The sequence below is a fragment of the Curcuma longa genome, chromosome 11 (assembly GCF_044706935.1).
Source record: "Curcuma longa cultivar G26 ecotype Majalengka, Jawa Barat chromosome 11, ITB_CL_G26_1.1, whole genome shotgun sequence".
Classification (NCBI taxonomy): Eukaryota; Viridiplantae; Streptophyta; class Magnoliopsida; order Zingiberales; family Zingiberaceae; genus Curcuma; species Curcuma longa.
The window spans coordinates 22,685,367-22,706,419 of record NC_133871.1 but is presented as its reverse complement, the minus strand read 5'-3'; the positions used below and the strand labels follow the sequence as shown (position 1 = coordinate 22,706,419).

The following is a 21,053-nucleotide window of genomic DNA, read 5'->3' as shown; positions in this document are numbered from 1 at the left end:
CTATTTGAGGGAAAAAAGCAAAAATTAATATTGAAGAAAAAAAAACAAAAATCACGGTTATTTATGTTTCTTAAAATTAATAATATATATATTTTTTTATTAAACATGGATTAAGGCCCAAGGCCCAAGGCCCAATTCCATGGCTATAAAATTGGAGTCGGACCCGAGAGTGCCGCATTTTTTTTTCAGCGGTTCCGGGAGATGGAGGGCTCCGGCGAAAACAATCGCCAGGTCGCCGTCGACTGCAGATTTGCCGAGCAAGGTGGTCCGCTCACCCACGCCTTCCGCGCGAACAAACCCTTCCTCGTCGCTAGCAAGAGATCCCGCGACGGACTCTCCCCTTCGCCTCCCTCTTCCTCCTCCAAGTAATCAACTCCTTCTGTTGGATTCTACTCCTTTTCTTGGATTGGTTTTCCTGCTGAGCTAGCATTTTCTCACTGCGTTTTCGACAGATGCCGCCAAAGGGTTCCGCTTTCTGACATCACAAACGGCTGCTCGACTCGGTCTTGGAAAGAACGTCGGGATTCCGCTGTATCTCCGGCAAAAAGCATTCTTGATGACGATCTTGACGAGGCGTTTCTGCGCGAGGTTGACGCCATATGCGAAAAGAGGTCGACAGTGAAGAAAGAAAGGTTAAGTGAGGAGTTGGTGGAAAATAAGGGATGTGTAGTGGGAGGATATAAGGTCTCGGGTTCATGTAGGCAGGGGGGTTTATTAGAGGACGCTGACGATGAGTCTTTGAAGCTGCATAAGTACTGGGATTATTGGAAAAACCTTAATGACGCGCAGAGGGAAGCTGCTTGCAGTGACACTTCAGTCCCATTGATGATTGTTGCTGGCCCAGGAAGTGGAAAGGTATATCTCTTGGCTCCGTTTTCACTGAACTATACTTATTATTCTCCTGGTTTTGATGGATGCAATGGTTCAGACATCCACAATGGTTGGGCGCGTGTTGACACTGCTCAAAGAGGTATGTGGATCCTAATTATGACTAATATTAAATGATCGATATTATTTGTAGAGGTATTCATTTGCTTAGCTCCTTATTTGGATTTTATCTCTCAGGGAATTGATCCATCCAACATCCTAGCAATGACTTTCACAATTGCTGCTGCATCCGAGATGAGGGATCGAATTGGAGTAGTAGCTGGAAAAGCCGTTGCAAAAGAAATTGAAATCAGCACATTTCACGCATTTTGTTTGCAGCTTTGCAGGAAACATGCAGAAAAGTGTGTAAGCCTGCATACCTTTATTGTTTACAAATTAATGCCTGTGTCTGTATTGTTGCAAATTAATGCCTGTGTCTTCTGCAATCCACCCAAAAATAAGTAGAAAAGCAAAACAGTAATAATATACAATAGATAATTAACAACACAATTTTCATAGTTTGGCTAATAAAAAATATGTTAAAGAGAGGGAATCCATAGTTTATCTTTGAAGACAAGTCCAAAAGAGGCTTGATTGAAGAGACGGAATCATGTAATTTTCTCTGATTTACATTCTATCATAAGTTTTTTGGTCACTAGATGAGGCTTGATTGATTCCAAATTCCAATTCAACTCCAACAATCCGGACTGGAATTGATTGAGTTTTTAGACTATGCTTGTGCAAGACATGCCCCTTTGATCATTTCATTGTTTTTTTAATGTTTTTGTAGTTCATATTGACACACTCTTGATTGGATTTCAAACTAGATTATCTCAACATGTTTTTTCCTCACGTCTTGCCTACCAAAGATCTATATGCAACCTTCATGAAGTTGGCATTACCTTATATTCCTTAGGGCATTATTACATATTTGTAGGGAATCAAATCCTTGCTGTGCACCATTGTGGCACAAGAATTTCTGTGCAAATGAAGATAAGGCCAATTCTTCTTTCCCCTTCTTATTTTTGTTTTGTTTAGGTTCTTCATCAGCATGTAAATCAGTTGAGATTTTATTGATGCATCACCTAGTACAACTACAGTTCCTTTGTTCATAGCATAATTACTGCTTTCTGGTCTCCCAAATAACTTGTTTGCAAGAGATTGATGAATATCCCCTGACCTTTCTATGTTTTTGCTTCTTTTCCTCTAATGTGCCTTCAAACTGGTTTCTTTGTTCAAACAGTGCATGAAGTGCAATTTTTGCAAACACAGGTTTTATCTTAATTTTCCACATTTTGAAGCTCTTTGTATGATATAATATAATAAAGATTTAGAGCTTATTACGATTTCCAATCCTCTTGTCCCAATCTTTGATTCAACCCTAACCCGTACTTGTTGGGGTCAATCACAGTGAAATAAACTTGATCTGTCCTTGAGTAAAAAGAGTACAATTAGAACAAAAACACGCCAATAAAAATTTAAAAATGCATGAGCATGTCTGGTGACATGAAGCTAAGTTTGTAGGAGATATGTAAAGAGTTTCAGTGGGATTAATCTAATCCCATGTGTACGAATAATGGACCGTGGAGGGTGGATGCTTCCCATGGTCATTAATAGTGTGAACAACACTTGATCATCTGAAGCACTTCTGGATGGTGTCGACAACTTCTCTGAACTTAGCAACACAACACCCTAGATTGGAATATTATCAAGTAGAATTTACAACACCTGCAAGGCCAGGTACAATAAGCCTGCAACATTGTAAGCCAACCCACCTAAATGTAAAAAGGTACTCTTATTGTGATTTCATCCTGAATAATATCTTATGAATGAAGCTATAGTCAATTTGGAAATTGAGACACGTAGAATTATGTATGTGGCACATTCTTGTTCAACATCACTGTTTACTATCATTTATTTTGCTAATACATATTCACGTCTGCTAGTAAACTTTTGGTTTGAATTTCTATCATCTATTATCTTAGTACATATTCACCTCTTTTAGTAATACTTTGGATTGAATTTCTTGGACATGGATGTGTGCAACAAATTTACCTTACTGATTCTAATTGTTATTGTTTAACCTTATCATCCAGGTCCAAATTAAATATTTTCCTAATATAGTCAATGATGAGATTTTTACTGCCCAATGCATGATGATTTTAACTGTATATTTATTTCAGTCATGTCATGTATTAAGAATCTTTAAACTGTACTAAAGTTTACTCCCATTATTGTTTTGGATGACCTCTTGATGCTTCCAATGTTAATCAATTTTAACACTTTATCCTGATAGATCTGCTGTTGTATCTTAGATTGGGACGTACACCTGACTTCCTAATATATGGACCTGGGCAACAAAGACGGGCTATCATTGAGGCATTGCGTTTGATAGTGAGTGGCCAAAAAAATGCATCAGAAACAGTAATCCAGAAGCTTGAAGAAGTTCATGGTACTGATATTGCTAACACTTTGAAGGAAAAGTCAAAGAAGTGGCTAAAGTTTGTTGTACAGGCAAGCACCATATACATGCCTTGTCCTATGTAAATTAATTTAACATTCTTGAGAATCAAATGTAGTTAATTGCTTGTTTTTGGAACTTTGTTCATGAATTACCTGTTTAAAATTATTGGACAGGGTAAGTTGCAATTCACCCAAACATTCTGTGTTAGGACATAGCTGTTGTTTATATATATTCTTATGTTTTTCTAGACTTTTTATTTGTTTATCTGAATCTAAAGGCACTCAATTCTATGACTAATTCTTTAGCTGGGCCTGGGATCATCATTCCCCCTATATCTACCTTTTATTTCGTTAGAAAACATTAATATCTTGATGGATGAAACCTTACATTGAGCAAAAAATTTCATGATCAACATACCTATTTTAAATGTTCATACAAGCAAAGATTAAATTTTCTTGGTCTGGTATATACGAATTAGTCTGATGGAGTGCTGGTACTAGAAAAGGTTTTGCGCTAACCGGTACCTATATATTTTTACCACAGGATCATACAGCTCGGTGTATTGGCTGATATCCCAGTACATATTCTATGAACTACTTATAGTTACTGTGGGCTCAAATTTCAAAAATTCCTTGCAAGTTATTGCTGTTTTCTGTTTTAGTGACTAATTAGGATAGGTGATTCATGCCAGTTGCGTGTCCAGGTATTCCGTGATTTACAGTTTATTGCCAGCGCACAGACAGAGAAAAGCACATCTCAGACTGCAATGAACTTGGGTCATCGTATTTGACTTGCATTTAAAACTCTGTTCTGAAGTTGTTAACTTTTTGTTATCTCTTTCAACATGGACAGCTAATGTGTTTTCTAATGCTTAGCTTGTTGTAGGCCATGATCTACTGAAAAGTTGCTACTTGTACTCCAGAATCTGCAAATTAAACATGCACCAGTACTTACATATCTTTTAATCTTTTTTATTGTTAAGCATTTTGACTTGGTTGTGATATATTTTCTTGTTTAAATATAATCATTGCACACAGAATATTTTGCTGGTCTGCTCATTTATATTTGTGAATGTGTAATGACATTTACGATACATTGGCAGGCTAAGGCCTCTGGCAGAACAGCTGAAGACTGTGGTATAAATGGTGATGAAACTGGTGTATGTGAATTTTCTCATCATAAATCCATCCCTCCATCTATGTTAAGAATGATAAGACCTAACCTTTTTTGTTTAAAATCAGGCTTTGATCCTTGAAAACTATGACAAGATTCTTACCTCTTGCAACGCTTTGGATTATTACGATTTCATTAGCTCATCTGTGAAGTTGCTTACTGATTTCCATGAAGGTCATTATGTGCACTTAATGCTAATAGTATCCAAGCATACTCTGGCTAATGTTATATGGAATTAACTTAATATTTGTGAATATCCAGTGTACAATGAGTGTTTGAACACTTGGAAGGCGATTGTTATAGATGAGTTTCAGGATACAAGTTCGATGCAGTATCGCCTTTTAAGGATTTTAGCTTCTCATAATTGTGTAACGATTGTTGGTGATGAAGATCAGGTTTGCTTATTTTCTTCTGGTTTTCTTTACTTCTACTCTTATTTTTGAGATAAATGTTTCTGATATGATCAAAGCTGTTATTCTCTTTCAAAGCCAGATATTTGTATTTTTTCATGTTTCTTACTCTTACTGTTTTAAACTGCATCCAGTCTATATTCAGTTTTAATGGTGCTGATGCTTGTGGTTTTGACTCCTTTCGAAGAGACTTTCCTACTGTCAGAGAGGTTTTTGTGCCTTTGATTTTGCTATTTCTGTTCTTAAAAATATTTAACTCATCATGAGTGCTAGCATTTGACTTCTGTGTGAAGATCCTAATTTCTTATTTGTACTGTAACTGATCACAGGTTAGATTGAAGAAGAATTATCGCTCTACCAAGTGCATTGTTGAGGCAGCTTCTGCTCTCATACAGAACAATAATAAACGTTGCTGTATTAAACAAATTGAGACTGATAATTCTTGCGGAAGCAAGGTATACTTATTATTTAATAAGCATATTGATGAAGATATACTTAATAAGCTATAGAATGAGTGGTCAAAATGGAGTGAAGTATTTGGAGTCGTTTGTGATAATCATGTCCCCAAACACTGAAATTAAAGTTTTATAAGAATGTGGTTTGACTTGCCATACTCTGTTGATTGAGTGTGGGTATGTGGGAAATAGCATATTCAAAAAGCTATTATAGCGGAGAGGAGAAGGTTGAAATGGATGTGAGGAGTTCCTAAAAAGAATAAATAAAAAGCTAATTTTTCGGTGCAATTACATGTAGCTCTTAATCAATAGCAATATGAGATGATATATACATGTTCAAAGATGATCAATGAATTGTGTTGTTGGAAGAGTGAAATTATTAGAGTGAAAGATGTAAGTGGTAGAGGGAGACCAATGACAATATTAGTTAATGTAGAAAAATAATTTAATTATCAGATATTGCCTTGCATGGATTTCAAAGGAGTGATATGATTCACGCAATCTACCCCCAAAGAGGAAATGATTATGATGATATTTGATATACATTTTTAGTGTTGATGTCACTGTTTGAAGTATGCTGCTTAACAATATCCAGGTTACTATCAAGGAATGCCACAATGAAGATGCACAATGTGCATTTGTTGTGGACAAAATTTTAGAGATGACATCACATGACTTAAATGCTGACATCTCCTTTGGCAATGTTGCGATTCTTTACCGGAGACAAGTAAGTTATTGCACATGACGTTATATCCAATTTGTTTATTCTGCTTACTCATGTGCTATCAAATAATGCAGATCTCTGGAAAAGCATTCCAAGCATGTTTGCGCGACAGGAAAATACCTTTTAACACTCATGGGGTTGCCTTTTATCGGAAAAAGGTTGGCTTTCTGTTTCCGTGCAGAAGTTTATCTTGTGCCTTAATTATATTTGCATCTTGTAATTGCTTGTTAGGTCATGGGAAGTGCGAGTGCTGGTCTCTTTCACTTGTTCTATTAGGTTTTGCTATGTCATGAGGATAAACTAGTTTATGCTGTTACATCTTCATTTTAGTGATTAAGGTTTTGCTTCTTATTATATGCTTGTAGGTTATTGCAACACCTGATGAAGCTTCTTCAAGCAATCATTAACTTTAAGTAGGCTCATCAGCTAGTTACATCATCGTATTTTGCAGAAATTAGCTAAGATCGACAAGTTGTGTCTGTTGGGATGCTAGAATAAGAATAGATGTATTCACTTTTCCATTACATTCCCTGCTAAAAGAAACAACTCATTAATCAAGTTGGCCATAAAAATTTATTACTAGTTTCAAAATATCTTTGAGTTCTCTCCTCATACTGCAAATATATGCATTTTGATTACATCTTAGAGTAAGTTGATCTCTATCTCATCATTGGAATCTTTCTTATTGGTGAATTAGTAGGTAATCTTCAGTATCCTAGGCTCTTTTGAATGGGATGAACTTAATTATTTTGCCTTTTATGTTTATTATTATAATTTTTGTGCTACTCCAAACTTGAGTTAATGAACACATTGTACATCAGGTAATAAAAGCTATTATGGCATTACTGAGAACAACATTGCCTGATTGTGATGATGGTCCATTTCGACTTGCCTTCAAGGCACTTTTTCCTGGTGATAACGAAGAAAAGAAATTGGTTCTTTTTACTCTTCTTATTTGTGGTTATCTTCAATTTAGGCACTCAAATTTTCAATTGAGCAATCTGAGTGACTAGCAAGGTGACATACAGGTTGTTGATTACGTTGAAAGGATTTCCTCAGCAAGAAAATGTAGCTTTTTGGCAGTTGCAAAAGACATTTTTCTTGCAAAAGTTTCTGGTACTTTCAAAAGGTTTTTTATTCTCAACCTCCTTCATATTCGTAAGACTTAATTACATGATTTGTATAGTACATGCTATATTTATGATCTTGTCATTTTTAGTTGAGCTGATATCTCTTTTTGCAATTTATTCCGGGGAAGGAGGTATCTTTACTTCACTAGCAAGTTCCTTTGGCTGATTTGGCAAGCTCTTATTTTTATATCTCTGCATTTTTTTTCTATCACGTTGCTGTCCTAATGGTTTATGCGGATCTGTACCACAATGATTGAAAGGAAAACATTGTGAAATCATAGTTATGACATCAATGCTCTTGAAGTCTTAGTTCCTCTTCCATAGGATTCTGCTGGTCATTAAGGCTAACTTCATCATGGGTTGATAACTTGGAACTTTCAGCTGAGGTTTTTTTTTTTAAACTTGATCCGTAGTATAATCCAGTGTTTTTATGATCCTGCATTTAATATAATTATATTTGTTCTTTATAACAACTGCTTCCTCTTAATTTGGAAATAATATTTAGGTTGTTACATAGTGGTTTGCTATATTTGGTTCATGTCATTTAAGTTGTCCATATAAGAGATACATATGGTATTTATGTTCCTTGATCTATAGTAATTAGACATTTACTTGACCTATTCTCCTTCACCTACTAGCAACTACACTTTTCCCCCTTCTTTCGTGATGGTTGATGTTCAATAAATGAGTTGTCAATGTGATGAAATTCACTAATTATATCGGCATCACATGGAAGACCTTCAGATTCATGCCTTTGCTCATCTATTAATTATTATGTTAATTATTTTACTTATGTTGAATATTCTGTGTTTCAAATCCTTCCTGTATTTTCATTTACAAGGTCTCAACTTACTCAAGGACGCAAAGTATTATTTTCACTTGACATGCTCTCCACGCTTGTAAGAAGAGTAAGAAATAATGAATATCGATACTACTGCTTTGTTATCTTGGTGATTTACTTTTACAATGTTCTTAATATTCGTTCTTAGATGAAATTTCTATCTTGGTTCTTAGCTTTATGCGCCAACAGGAGTGTTTGGTTGGGTTGTTAAATAACCTTGGTAGGTAATGCAGTTGATGTATTTCTATTAAAAGGACTTGATAAGAACAACTTGAGAAGAGGCATTTATGAAATTTTAGCTTAAAAATCATTATTTTCAATCATACCAAACAAGGAAAAACTTGTTCGAAACAGGTAATCGAAGAGTGGGGTGTATCATCATAAGCTTCTGTTCTATTCGCTCATTTTTATCATCAAGCCATGTTAGTTTCAATTGTTTTAGTTTTGGCTACATGGATCTTATCTCCATTGAATAAATCATATCACTTGTAATTTTGAGATCTGTTATTTGTTTTTTAGTACCTTAACTATAGTCTTAGTCTATGGTTTTCCTCTACTCCTTAAATCTTAACTCTAATTGAGGAACCTGTCGAACTTTAGATGTTATTGGGTGTCTTAGATCTCTCATTTTATCACCTATTTCAGCCATGCCTAATAGCTTTCAAATCATCATACTATTCACTTGCCATATTGTTCGTAATTAGGGTCACATTATAATTTGTTAGGAGTTCTTGTTTGTTGTATCAACTTTTCTATTGTAATTCATTTATGTTAAGAGGTAGGTTAATTTTTATTCATCAAATAAGACTACAACCAATGACTATATAACTTTTACGCTTAACTAATTAATGGAAAAAAATATATAGTTTTCATAACAATAAAAAATCCTCTAATTTTCTCATTTTCTCTTCTCTCTTTCCTTCCTCTAAGCATTTATGATTGCTGACCAAGGCACATCACCCCATTCTCCATTATCCATCTCTTATAATGCTTTGCCAGATGTTTTGTAGGTTTCTACCTAATTTTCCTTTAGCATGATCAGTCTCTTTTTTTTAGTATTGTGACTAGATTTTTTTTGGCAATACCAAAAGGAAACATCTTTATGTTCCAAGGAACATTACAGTTTGTCCTTTCTATCGGAGATGGGTACTGTAACTGGTATTCCTGTGATCGGTTTAATAGGTGTTTTCTTTTACGGTTCATATTCTGGGTTGGGTTCATCTCTCTAGTAATCGGATGAACCAGATTGTAGACATGAAAGAGTAAGAACTCAGCGGGACCTTACCCTCCTTTGTCTGTCTGATTAGAGTGGTAAGGTCCCGCTGAGTTCTTACTCTTATAAGATATAAGAATATAAGAAGACTTTGATCCTCTTTGGTCAGTTTGGATAGAGGATTACTCATTTCAGTTGAAACTTAGAAGTTAATATTTTATATAATTCTTTTTCTTTGATCGATTTATAATTTGATGCTATCTTCATCCTGTTAGGAAAGTTCAATCTCAATGGTCATCTCTTCGGCAGCAAATATGTTACCTCAGGTTCAGTTTAATATCATTTCCAAGATTACTTCAGTTTTATTTTTCTTATAATTATTGATAGGAACTACTTTCTTTCTGGGACAGTCTGTCCCTTTTGGAACTTGTGGCAGAAATTTTGTCACATTGCATTGTAGATTTTTTTATCATTGAATACCATTTAATTTGACATATAGGTGCCTCTGAATTCGTTATCATGGCCATTACTGGAATCTTTGTTTGATTGGTCATCACTGTATTACTCACACTATTGATAGGACTTGGTGCCAACATAAGGTTGTTCTTTTGTGATTTTTGGTGTTTAGGTTCTGTTAAATAAATTCCACTTTGCTTGCAAGGTTAATGGCGTGAGATGCACAAATATTAAAACTGTTACTCATGCTTACCAGATATGAAAACAAGAACCTCAAACTTCAAACAGATGTAGGTAGTTTTGCACAATTCAATCAATTTTTATATGACATCAAGTGGTTCAGGCAATTGTCAAGTATATATAAATGAACAATATGCATTGAATCTGTATCATGATATTTCTGGGAAGCATTTAACCTTGTTGCTCTTGTCCTGAATGGGGAATCATTTAGTGTAATGTGGGGACGCCTTGTGGTCAAGACCAAAAAAGAAACAAAATGAAGAATATGCTAATTTGTGTGCTTCTTACAAATATAACTTCAGCATCATTTGTTCAAATATTATAACATATCCCTAGATGTTTTTATTTTATTTGTGATGAAACTATATGTAGCAGGTGTTGTGATTGTAATATGGCAAACTTGACAAGCTTTAGCCAATCTCTTTTTGAGGCATGGTTTGGAATTTTGTGTCGTATTGGGGCGACACTGTCAAAACTTATTGTTCCGATAAATTTCTGAAACTACGCAAAACTACTTGGCGTAGGTAATTTATCTTGTGTTGTTGTATCAATTATATTGATGAGTATAGTGTCATACTAACATTCAACACCTTTTGACATGCAACAAACTACGTCAAGTTGAAGAGATGTTTGTAATTTTTTTAGCTTTTGTTCATGCAATACAATGTTAAAATTGTACAATTTTTATATAGAGTTAGGAATATTCTTCTTTTTCATCTTCTTCCTCCTTCCAATTCTCCACCAATGTCGTAGGTCGAAACATAGATCCAGTCAAAGTCCGAAACTCCAACATGGGTTGAGATTTTAAACCTTGATTGAAACAAGTGTTGGAGTCATCATGTTAACATTCATATAAAAACCTGTCATTTAAGTTTCTTTTGACGTGATTTTGCTTATTGTTACACTGATATTTTATGTTTTTCAGAAATATCTTCTTGAAAAACGTGCGATAGTTGATGTAGAAGGTGGGAAGTTTTTAAATGAGGACAATGATCTAAGATCAGTAAGTGCTTGTGTTGCATGTTAATCTCTTGGTATACATTATGTGACAACTAAACCTTCCCAATGATTCTGCTATGTATTGATTAGTGCATTATGGCATTAACATAATCCAATATATTTTGACTATTTAGAAAGCTCTTGTTTATCTAGTGATTCTACATGATGCATGATAATCTCGACTGTTTGCAATATATGATCTTTGTCAAGTTAAATTGACAATTAAGCCTCAGGGAACATATAATTGCATCTTGAACATGCTGCATATGTAGCTTATGTACTGAATCTAATCTAAGAATGCACCTTTGTGGAACTAAATATTTCAAGTTGATTTCCAAATAAAATGGTAGTGATGATGCTGATAATCATTCCCTGAAATTGATAAGCGCCAAATGATTGCATCTTCTGGTTATTTTCTTTTATTAGAAATTTGTAAAAAAACAAATTGCTCATGTAATGGGAACTATTTCATTATGCATAAGGTGGGATTGGTAAAGTAATAATAATAATTAAATAATTTCCATTTGTGTTAGCTTATGTAATTTTCCAAGGCAGAACTGTGAAGTTGCACGGTTACTTTGTGAAGATACAAAATATCTAAAAGTTCACAAAAGTTAGAAATAAGAGAAAGAACAAAACAATGAGAATGTTGATCAAATTAGAACAAAAACAGCAACTATATTGCTCAGAAGCAGCTTTTGGATGCACAAAATGGCTCAAGCTTGTAACAGGAAAAACCTACGGTAAAATCATTTTGATTTCTTTGTTAGATCTGAGTATTATGAATTTTTTCTTGACAATTTTTGTGCAATTTCTCAATTAATAACCATATCTTCGAAGAATAATCCCTGGTTATTTTCATTTTAATATGACAGAACTTGGATCCCGTATTTAATCTTGTGTTTGTTTGCCAAAAACATGATGTCTCATTCACCTATACTGGTGATCTTAGCTATTATATGGTAGGATACATGGAAAATGTTTTGCAGAAAGCACTACGTTGCAGCGATGAATCTACAAATGTTTTCTTTTGTTGCAACCTTTGTTCTAGTCCCACTGAGGCTAAGAAAATTGAGGGAACCATTTGTTATTTTTGAATGAAAGATTTTCTTGTGACTTAAATCTGCAAGGTTTTCATACTGTAACTAATCTGTAAGGTATTACAAAAATGTCTCTGCATCGTTTTCAAAGCTTATCTGAGCAATATGCCATCGAGTCACTACATAACATGTGGTCCATTATTTTTTTAAAAATAATTATATTGCTAATGATATCATGGCATGAAAAAAATAAGTTCACATATACCATATACTGCATCCAATTAATCAACTTAATCAATCTTATAAACAAAAATTTAAACTGCTGTAAATAATTCTCAACATCTTGTAAATATTTTGTAAAAGAATCTAAGTGATATAGATAATTCACACAAAAGACATAACTCATAATGATTCATGTCAATGAACCAATGCAAATTTATAACACAAAATTACATATGTTGTTCTAAGCGATATATATAATCTGCTCTTGTTTGTTTGCTTGGAAAAAATAATTTTATCTAAGTAATACTAACTTGAGCATGACTTAGAATCTAATCTTCTAGATTCTTGTGTGGTTGGAACCTTTTCAAAACAATGCCTCTATGCCACTCTTTTTTGTCCTTAGTTTACTCTAAAATTATGAATTATGCTTTAATATCTTTGTGGCCATTCTCCTAGGATACAGATACAGATAAACAAAGTGCATACTTACACTGTTAAACCTGGAGATAAATGGTAGTGAGAATGCTTATGCAAAGGAATTAGAATCATGCACAACTCAATTTATATCATATTTTTCTTGTGTTTGTCTATAATATGTGTTCACAGTTTTATGCTTGTACTGAAAATTAGTATCATTGGCAGGTAGTTCAATATTTAATGGATGATGTATCAGATTTCTTGTCCATGCATTTTACTAATTCAGAGGATCAAAACATTAGCAAAGAAGAAGGTTGTGGAAGCATACTCAAGTCCTTCATTGACTTTATAACTTTGAGAGAAACAGAAAATTTTCGATCTCGTAGGCATGAAAATAAAAACTCTGTTACATTGACAACTATTCACCAGGTTCATTTTCTGTAACTAACAATGTTATTTCCTTCATATTGGAGTCATGGTTAGCATATAGCTGAACACATTTTTCCTCTTTCAGTCAAAAGGTCTAGAATGGGATGTTGTTTTCATCGTGAAGGTATGTAAATGCATCTGCCAATAGCAATTGCAGTTCCATTTTCACTCAGTTTAAGTATTGTGCAATTTGCATTCCAAGCATTATTTTATGTTAATTTTCTCTACAAGTTTCAATGAATTTATTCTTTCCATCTAGAATCGATCTCTTATGTTTCTTTGTGTTTTTGTTATAATTATTATCTAATATTAATGAGCTAACAAAACTTGTAAGGGCAATAATGAATTAATGAAAATTAAATATGTGATAAAAGAAATTAATAATAATACTTTCGTATGGAGATGGAGACCTTTTCTCTTTTCCTTTAGCCTGATTTCTTGTACTTCTTAAAGGTTGTTCCTTTTCCTTTCTTATAAACAAAGTCCTCTCCCTTTTTAATGAATTCCATTTCAGATCTCTTTTATCATATACAATTAAATTCATCAAAATAATAATTTATACACGTGTGTGTATAAAGAAGGCAAAAAAGAAGGTAGTGTTAACTAAATGGAGCGTAGCCCAATGATTAGAGTTTGTCAACTAAGCAATGGTTCAGGGATGCTTGTTAGTGGCTATCTCCCTTTGAATTGGGTGGTTTCAAGTTGGCATGGTCTTTGAGGCGAAGTTGATATTTTCTACAAAAAGACAACTAGAGCCTCAAACCAAAACACACTAAAACCATCTTTCTTCTTCTCTCTAAGTGCTCTTAGTTCTATTTAATTGTTAGTATCAGTCTGCGATAGTGTGATACAATTGATTTCAGTTAACTATCTAATTGTTATAGTCCTATTTATAATTTACTATGTGAAAGACTAGTAAAGGAATAAACTTAATCTAAATTTATCTTGGCATGCATCAATGCAAGCCAAAGTGTGACCTTGTTAGTATAATGCAGTTCCAAAATTATGTGATTCCTGTTGGAGAATTTTCTCATCTCCATCCTCCTTCCACCTCCAATTCACCATTGGCATGATGCGTCGCCAGTTCGGCACGAAACAGAAACACTCATTTTTGTCTACCACAGATGGACTTGAAAAGGAGAGGTAGTTGATGCAGAACCTCTTCATGAGATAATGTTCAAAAGGTTCAGGAAACAATATTGTAAAGCATAATACCCTAGGGAAACACCACTTGTCTACTATTATTGTATCATACAGTTCCTTGAGGATGAAAACAAGGCCAGCCATAGACATCAAATTTCAGTATGCACCATCATCATAGCTTGACACACAATTAGTTATTAGTAAAATACCAAAATGCAAAAAGAATATCATTGTAACTTGAAAAGGAAAATGATGTTGCTGGCTTGGCCTTGTATGACTTCTGGACTTTGTGTCATCCTATCCATGTTCTGGATAAAGTGAAATGTAAGAATTATATTCTCAAGCTGGTGGATGATGACATGCTAATAGTAATGGCTTACCTATTCCTTTGCAGCTGCTTGTTCGTTCAGGGAACTGGACATACAAGTGACATTTTTCAAGTTGGGTGTATATACTGGGGAACACATTCAGCTAATTGGGACTTGAATTTCTCCGTTTTTAAATATTAATGCTCAAACTCATGAAGATGTAAACTTCAAAATTTTATTTCTGCTTTTGCCTTCTGATGTGGTATCTCATCAAGACTTTATTTAAGTTTTAGTGATTAGGACTTTAGCATTTTGACACTAGCATTGGTTGTAGGCCAATGATAATGAAATTCCTTTGCTTCATGAATATAATGGTGTTCACCAAAATGCAACAACTCTTGAGGTGAGCCTTGTAATAAGTCTGTTTCTTTATTATACTCTTAGCTTTCCTCCCTTCTAAAATCTTGTCATGAATAGGAGGAGCGTAGGCTTCTATATGTTGCAATGACTCGTGCTCGAAAGAAGTTGTATATTGTGTATATCATCATGGATTCCAGTTGGCAGGTAATCATAAGGCCTTCTTCTTTTCACATTCACAAATCCTTTTATTATTATTGGTCTAACGCTTCTGGTGCCACTTTCAGTTACTCCGACCTTCACGTTTTCTTAATGAAATTCCAGGTCATCTTCTCGAGACACAGGTGCTTTCAGTTAACTTTCCTTTTGGTTCTTCGGATGATTTGAATTTATGGTTGAATTTCCTATTTGTTTAAGAAATAGTCTGTTTTGATGACTGCAGTTCTTTGTACTGAACCTTGTTTTTCCTTCTTTTATTGTATTCTTGTCTGAATTTCAGATATTGGAGTATACATTCTTGATGAGTATATGTTAGTTGCTGCTTAATTTGGCTGTTTATTGTGTCTTTTAATGATGGTTATAGATGTCTGTGCTGTTTTTCTCATCTTGCACCCTATATCAGGATGCGACATGTTGTATCAATCTATTACCATTTTGTTGTTTTGTTTAATTTATTAGAGTGAGGCAACATCCAGAGATTTGGTAATTTCAAATAAAATTATTTCTAATTCAATGGGACTAGAAACATCAGATGAGAAGGTTCATGGAGATGATAAGAAAATTGATGATATCTCCAGCTGTTTCGAAGGGATGACTGACATAGCCTTGAACAATAGTTTTCTGAAGAGGTACTTCTACTTTTCAAAAGTGGCAAATTTTCGTCAGGTTATTATTCTATATTATTATAGTCATTAGGCCCTGTATGCTGTTGCTATCTTATCAGGTTCAACATGGAAGACAGATCCATTGTGTCATTTTTATTTCATCAATGGGGAAAACGGCCTGCATTTCAACATCCTAGCCGGTTGGTTGACAAGGTGCTTCTTGGAGTAATGTTCACTAAAATTCAATGTCATTTCTTTTGTTCTGGTAACAATCTAAATCATTCTTCCATTGATTCTGGTTTATCCTAGATAGTTTTGTGCCAGCATTTTGTTATCTGTTGTGGATAGTCGAGGAGGATGTAAAAAGTTAGCCCTCTCTACTATATATGTATTAGATTAATAATATTTACATTCAGGTCCTCTTGTACTTGCATAATCATAAGCATATTCTCGACAATCATCCTTAAGTAGCTCAAAGATATTATAAAATTCCATCTTATTACAAATATGTTCAATTCTAGTAACTCTAGATTTATTTAACAAATATGCTACTAATTGGAAGTAATAAAAGATGCTATAATCAATTTAGAGTAGTTTCTCTCCGGCAACATCAAATTTAACGCAACATAGAAACCTCGAAAATAATCTTGTATCATATGGATCCCTAACACAAAATTTTTCTAGAAAATAAAATGATTTATGTTACCATATGAGCTTCTCTTTTGTTTGGAAGAAGAAGAGATGTAGGAAAGGGAAGGTTGCACAGGTAGGTGTAAGCAACAAATCATCATCCATGGTTTGTCACCATGTTAGAGTATGAAGGAATTAGGAATTTTGCACAATGTGAATTCGCACGTAGGTGCTCAGGTGGGCTTGCAATGTGTCTACCAGGTCAATTGGGATTGGATCTAGCGATGGTGACACTTGCTATCTGTGGGCCCTTTTGCTCAGAAGTAGAGATGTAGGAAAGGGAAGATTGAACAGGTAGGTGTAAGCAATTACCATGTTAGAATACGAAGGAATTAGGAATTTTGCCTCCCAATTCGCACCTTCTTCCTGTGTTTATTTTTCATTGATGTAAAATTACATGCAGGTCCCTAATATTATGATATTCTTAATTAAGTCACTAACACATGTTTTTTATGGAAACTGAAATGATTTATGCAACCATATGCGCTGCATTTTACTATTTTTACTTAGAAGGACAAGGAGGGAGAGAAATTTATGATAGGGTTGTTGTTGATGTACAAATATGTAATAAGGCGAATGATCTAGTTTCTTTAGTGGACAGAAAAACCATGAATGTAGCATATAAGCAAACAAGGGTTGGCCAAATGACCTCGGAAAGAGAGGATATTTAACTGATTGTTTAAAGCTGAAATTAGCTTATTATTACTATTATTTTTTGTGATTGATAGACAAACCATTTGGTCCATATACTACCATGAGAGACCGCATGTTCCCCATGAACAAGTTAGCAGATGATGTCTGTTCTTTACCTTCCATCTGTTTCTATTTATATCTTTATATTTGAAAGCTTAAACTGTTTTTTCTCTCGTTTACTTTAACAGATCAGCTTTGTCATTGATGAACGTTTAAGGAACAAGACATACAAACATAAGGTTTTTCTTTGACTTCCCTCATGTTCCTTTAGTTCTAGCTACTTCCATATTTGTCTACTTCTGTATGCTATATGTCGTAGATGCTAAAGCTGGGAGTCATACCTGGAACTGGTTGCACACAGAATGTGTTCATTCCAGGCAACTTGGTGTTTTGATAAGAAACCGTTTGTTCTTGGTTGATTAATCTAATAAGTCATTATCACACTCTGTCATGTTTCTCCCAAGTTCAAAGAGATTTTCTATTTGATCCATCATTATTTTGGGTCAGTTCTTAATACACCAACTACACAATGCAATTGCGAAAGGTAAATGTGGGGTCATAAATAAACCAAACGTTCGTAAGTTTGGCGTTCGGCTTGGTAAGAGTTTGATTATGTTCGTTTATACACAAGGTCAATTAAATAAACAAGCTTGAACAACTCATTAAATTAAATGAACAAATTTGAACACATAGGTGTTTAGTTTATTAATGTTTATAAACACTGTTCATTGTTTGCCAACTATGTTCATTTACAACACTACCTATGATCAAGGTTAATTTCGACTTGTGCTGAGGTTTCGGTCCTGGACTTGGACCGGAACGATACAGTTTCAGTATCGTGCCATGCTAATATAGTTTCGGTATTTTTTAAAAATTTAAATGTAAATGTATATTAATTTTATTAATATTTGATTATTAAATATACTTTATATGTTGAGATGTTGAATTTATATTTTAATATTTTCTAATAAGATAACGTCTATTAAATTGTTATAAAAATTATTTTAAAAAATAAATAATTTTTGGAATTCAAAATTAAATTTAAAATTATAAAATTATTTGAAAATATTAAATTATTTTTTGAATGTATTTGTAAATTTTTAATTTTAAAAAAATTGTTTGAAATGTTTAAGAATTATATTTTCTTTAAAATTTTAGATTATTTTAAATTTATGTTTAATTTTAAAATTATTTTTAAAAATTAAATTATTTTATAAAATATTTATTAAAATTTAAAATTATTTAAAAATTTTGAAATAATTTTTAATATTTTTTAACTATTAATAATAGTTTATTTATAAAATATATATATATTTAAAAATAAAAAATTAACTAAACCAAAAAATTAAAAAAAATCTCTGCTACAATGATCTGTGGAGGCCATCGTGGCCCGCATCTCTTGCAGAGGATTTAGGAATATATAAAATTTATTAAAATTTCTTAGAATTTTAAATAAATTTTTATATATTTTAATGGGATAATTTGATTAGAATTTTAGAAAATATATTTGATTATTTATTTAAGTTAGGGGTTGAGTGGATTCATTAATAAATAAAAATTATTATATATTTTTAAAATTAAAATAAATAAAATATATAATTAATTAGATATTTTTATTAGGGTTTAATTAAGTCTCTTTGAATTATCCCTATCTTAGTTAGGAGTTGATTAAGTTAATCAACCAAAGTTCAGTTTTAATTTAAAAATAAACTTCGTTTTTCCAACACAGTGCGACCTCGGCATGACCGCGGGCTCGTGCATCCCCTCCGGCGCGGCCGCAAGGGTTGCACGATCCCTCCGATGTGGTAGACGCAGCCTCGAGGGTTGTGCGACCCCTCCGGTACGGCCACGGGGGTCGGGCGACCTTGGTGCCGGGGCGTGCCAATGTCGGTCGGCAAATGGAACTATTTCATTTCGATCGGCTCGGCACGATATTTCAATCCCTGCCTGTGATCTTTTTTCATCTATTTGATCCCACGCTTTAGAACATTGACACTGATATTATATTGCTCTTCTTATAACTACCACCTCCTTTTATGGAGTTCATAATTAATTTCTTTTACTACCCAGGATGTTATGAGAATTCTCAAATCTTGCTTGAAAGATGATGATGCAATTAGTTATGCACAATACGTAAGTCTCTGTGAAAATCTAATTTCTGCCTGAAGTATAGGGATGACAATTTTTATGAGGTTCACCAGAAAGGCCATTTTGCAGGTGATAAAGTGGGAACAAATTCCTGCTGGACTTCGAGTACATTTAAATAGAGAAAAACAGGTAATTTTTATTTCTTTCAAGTGCTTGTGGGAATTTATTTTTGGGAGAAGATTCTGTGTTTTTGTTAATCTAATGAAGAAATGGGTATTGCAAAGCTTGTTGCTGAAGTTTATCAGGTTTGTTGTTACAATCGGCAACCAACCATGCCTGTTAATTGGCCATGCATTTATTTAGAATAATGAAAAATTATTGTTGCACTTGATTATTTGCTTGGTGAATGGTTTTAGTTGGATAACTGCCTGTGTGGTCCATTTGTCCTTAACAGGTAGTTTGTGATACTTAGGCTGAAAATACGAGTTCCATTTAATTGTTGATCAAGATTTCAGGAAACATTCAATTTGGGTGATGTTTCTATTTTTGCTGCTTAGAAATCATTGAGCGGCAGTACAATAGGAGATAAAAGGTTTGTGAAAAAAAAAATCAAAATGTAACGTGTAGAAATATTTTAGGCTCAGCCACTGAAATTTAATGCATAATCGAAACAGAATGATTAAATGATGTAAAGATGGCTTTATGATAGATAAGTTGTATATCACACAGAAGACCTGAATATATCATCCTGTAGGTTTAAACAATTAGAACATTTTTAAAAAAATAATATGAATCTGCAGTTGTGACTTTTACGTTGTTTGTTTTTGTTTTCATAAATTGTGGTGTAGAATTCCATCTTCAGATTTCATTTAGCACAGTGGTTTTCCCCATTTTTTTTTATTTCCATGCAAATAGAAATTACTGAGCATATTTATTATTAGATGGATTTTGAATGTCTTCTGCCAGTCAATTACTATTTATTAATATTCTTTCTAGTCTCTGGAAACAGTGTCTTAAAATTGGACCGGCAAACACATTATTTGGGCCGGCCATTCAACTGATATAACCAAAAACCAGATGAAAATTTAGTATGGCGTGCACGCCAAACACACTCATAATTTGGGTCAACTGGTTTGGCCAATAGAATTATCAAATCTGTTTTGAAAACAGTGCTTGAAAGGGATCATTAAATAAAACAATGATGTAGCTCTTTAAAATTGCAATTGTAATTCCTACACTAATTCAAATTAAATTGATGTTAGGAACACTTCCAAAAGCAAAGAATCGAGAACTCTATGGGGTCATCCAAAGCCACGCCTAAACAGGTTTTGACTCTTTTCCTCATCTTCTGTTTCTGTTTTTGCTAGTATCTAGGTATCTTTTATGTGCCGATGACATCTTTCTCATAGGTTAAGTTGAAGACATTTTAGTTAGCCCGAAGTTGGTATTCATGCATATTTATATGTTGGTCTTCTCTCCATGCAGATTGCTTATCTACAGAGTTTAGGGTGCACCGTTAGCCCTTCCTCACGCCTTCATGCGTCGCGTCTGATAGAACAATATAAATCCTTGTGAAACACTGGATTCAGTGAAGTGTTGCAGGCGAAAACATACATCTTCACAATTCAAGCAATTTGCTTGGCATTGAGAAAGTTGATTCTGGAAACATGATTCGGTCAGTTTTTTTTCAACAATGTTTATGTTAATGTTTGTCCTGGAGTAATTTAATTGATATTTGTTATTATCAAAATTGAATCCTATCTTGTATATCCTCATTTTCTAACCAATCTACTTATCTATGCGCTGGTAGAATGAGATCTACTTATCCCTAGTACTTTGACCATGTGAGGCATGCTATCCACCTAAAAAA

General features: G+C 33.7%; 1 protein-coding gene across 5 annotated transcripts; it reads left to right on the top strand.

Moving 5' to 3' along the window:
- Nucleotides 1–201: 201 nt before the first annotated feature.
- On the top strand, nucleotides 202–20,973 carry LOC141839525 (ATP-dependent DNA helicase SRS2-like protein At4g25120). Of its 5 annotated transcripts, none has more exons than XM_074727282.1 (29): nucleotides 202–365; nucleotides 453–855; nucleotides 929–970; nucleotides 1,066–1,229; nucleotides 3,183–3,381; nucleotides 4,434–4,490; nucleotides 4,573–4,678; nucleotides 4,766–4,899; nucleotides 5,049–5,123; nucleotides 5,244–5,369; nucleotides 5,965–6,096; nucleotides 6,168–6,251; nucleotides 6,915–7,028; nucleotides 7,122–7,222; nucleotides 8,065–8,131; nucleotides 9,553–9,603; nucleotides 10,899–10,976; nucleotides 12,877–13,080; nucleotides 13,166–13,204; nucleotides 14,866–14,934; nucleotides 15,009–15,095; nucleotides 15,176–15,232; nucleotides 15,567–15,736; nucleotides 15,832–15,925; nucleotides 17,284–17,334; nucleotides 19,166–19,228; nucleotides 19,313–19,372; nucleotides 20,446–20,508; nucleotides 20,669–20,973. In XM_074727282.1, exons 1-29 carry the CDS (start codon nucleotides 202–204, stop codon nucleotides 20,756–20,758), a joined length of 3,144 nt encoding a protein of 1,047 aa, XP_074583383.1. In that variant the 3' UTR covers nucleotides 20,759–20,973. The 5 variants fall into 5 exon arrangements, 2 of the variants coding, with proteins under 2 accessions (XP_074583383.1, XP_074583382.1); XM_074727281.1 differs by having other exon boundaries at nucleotides 15,832–15,937; XR_012602699.1 differs by lacking the exons at nucleotides 20,446–20,508; nucleotides 20,669–20,973 and having other exon boundaries at nucleotides 15,832–15,977.
- The last annotated feature ends 80 nt before the right edge of the window (nucleotides 20,974–21,053 follow it).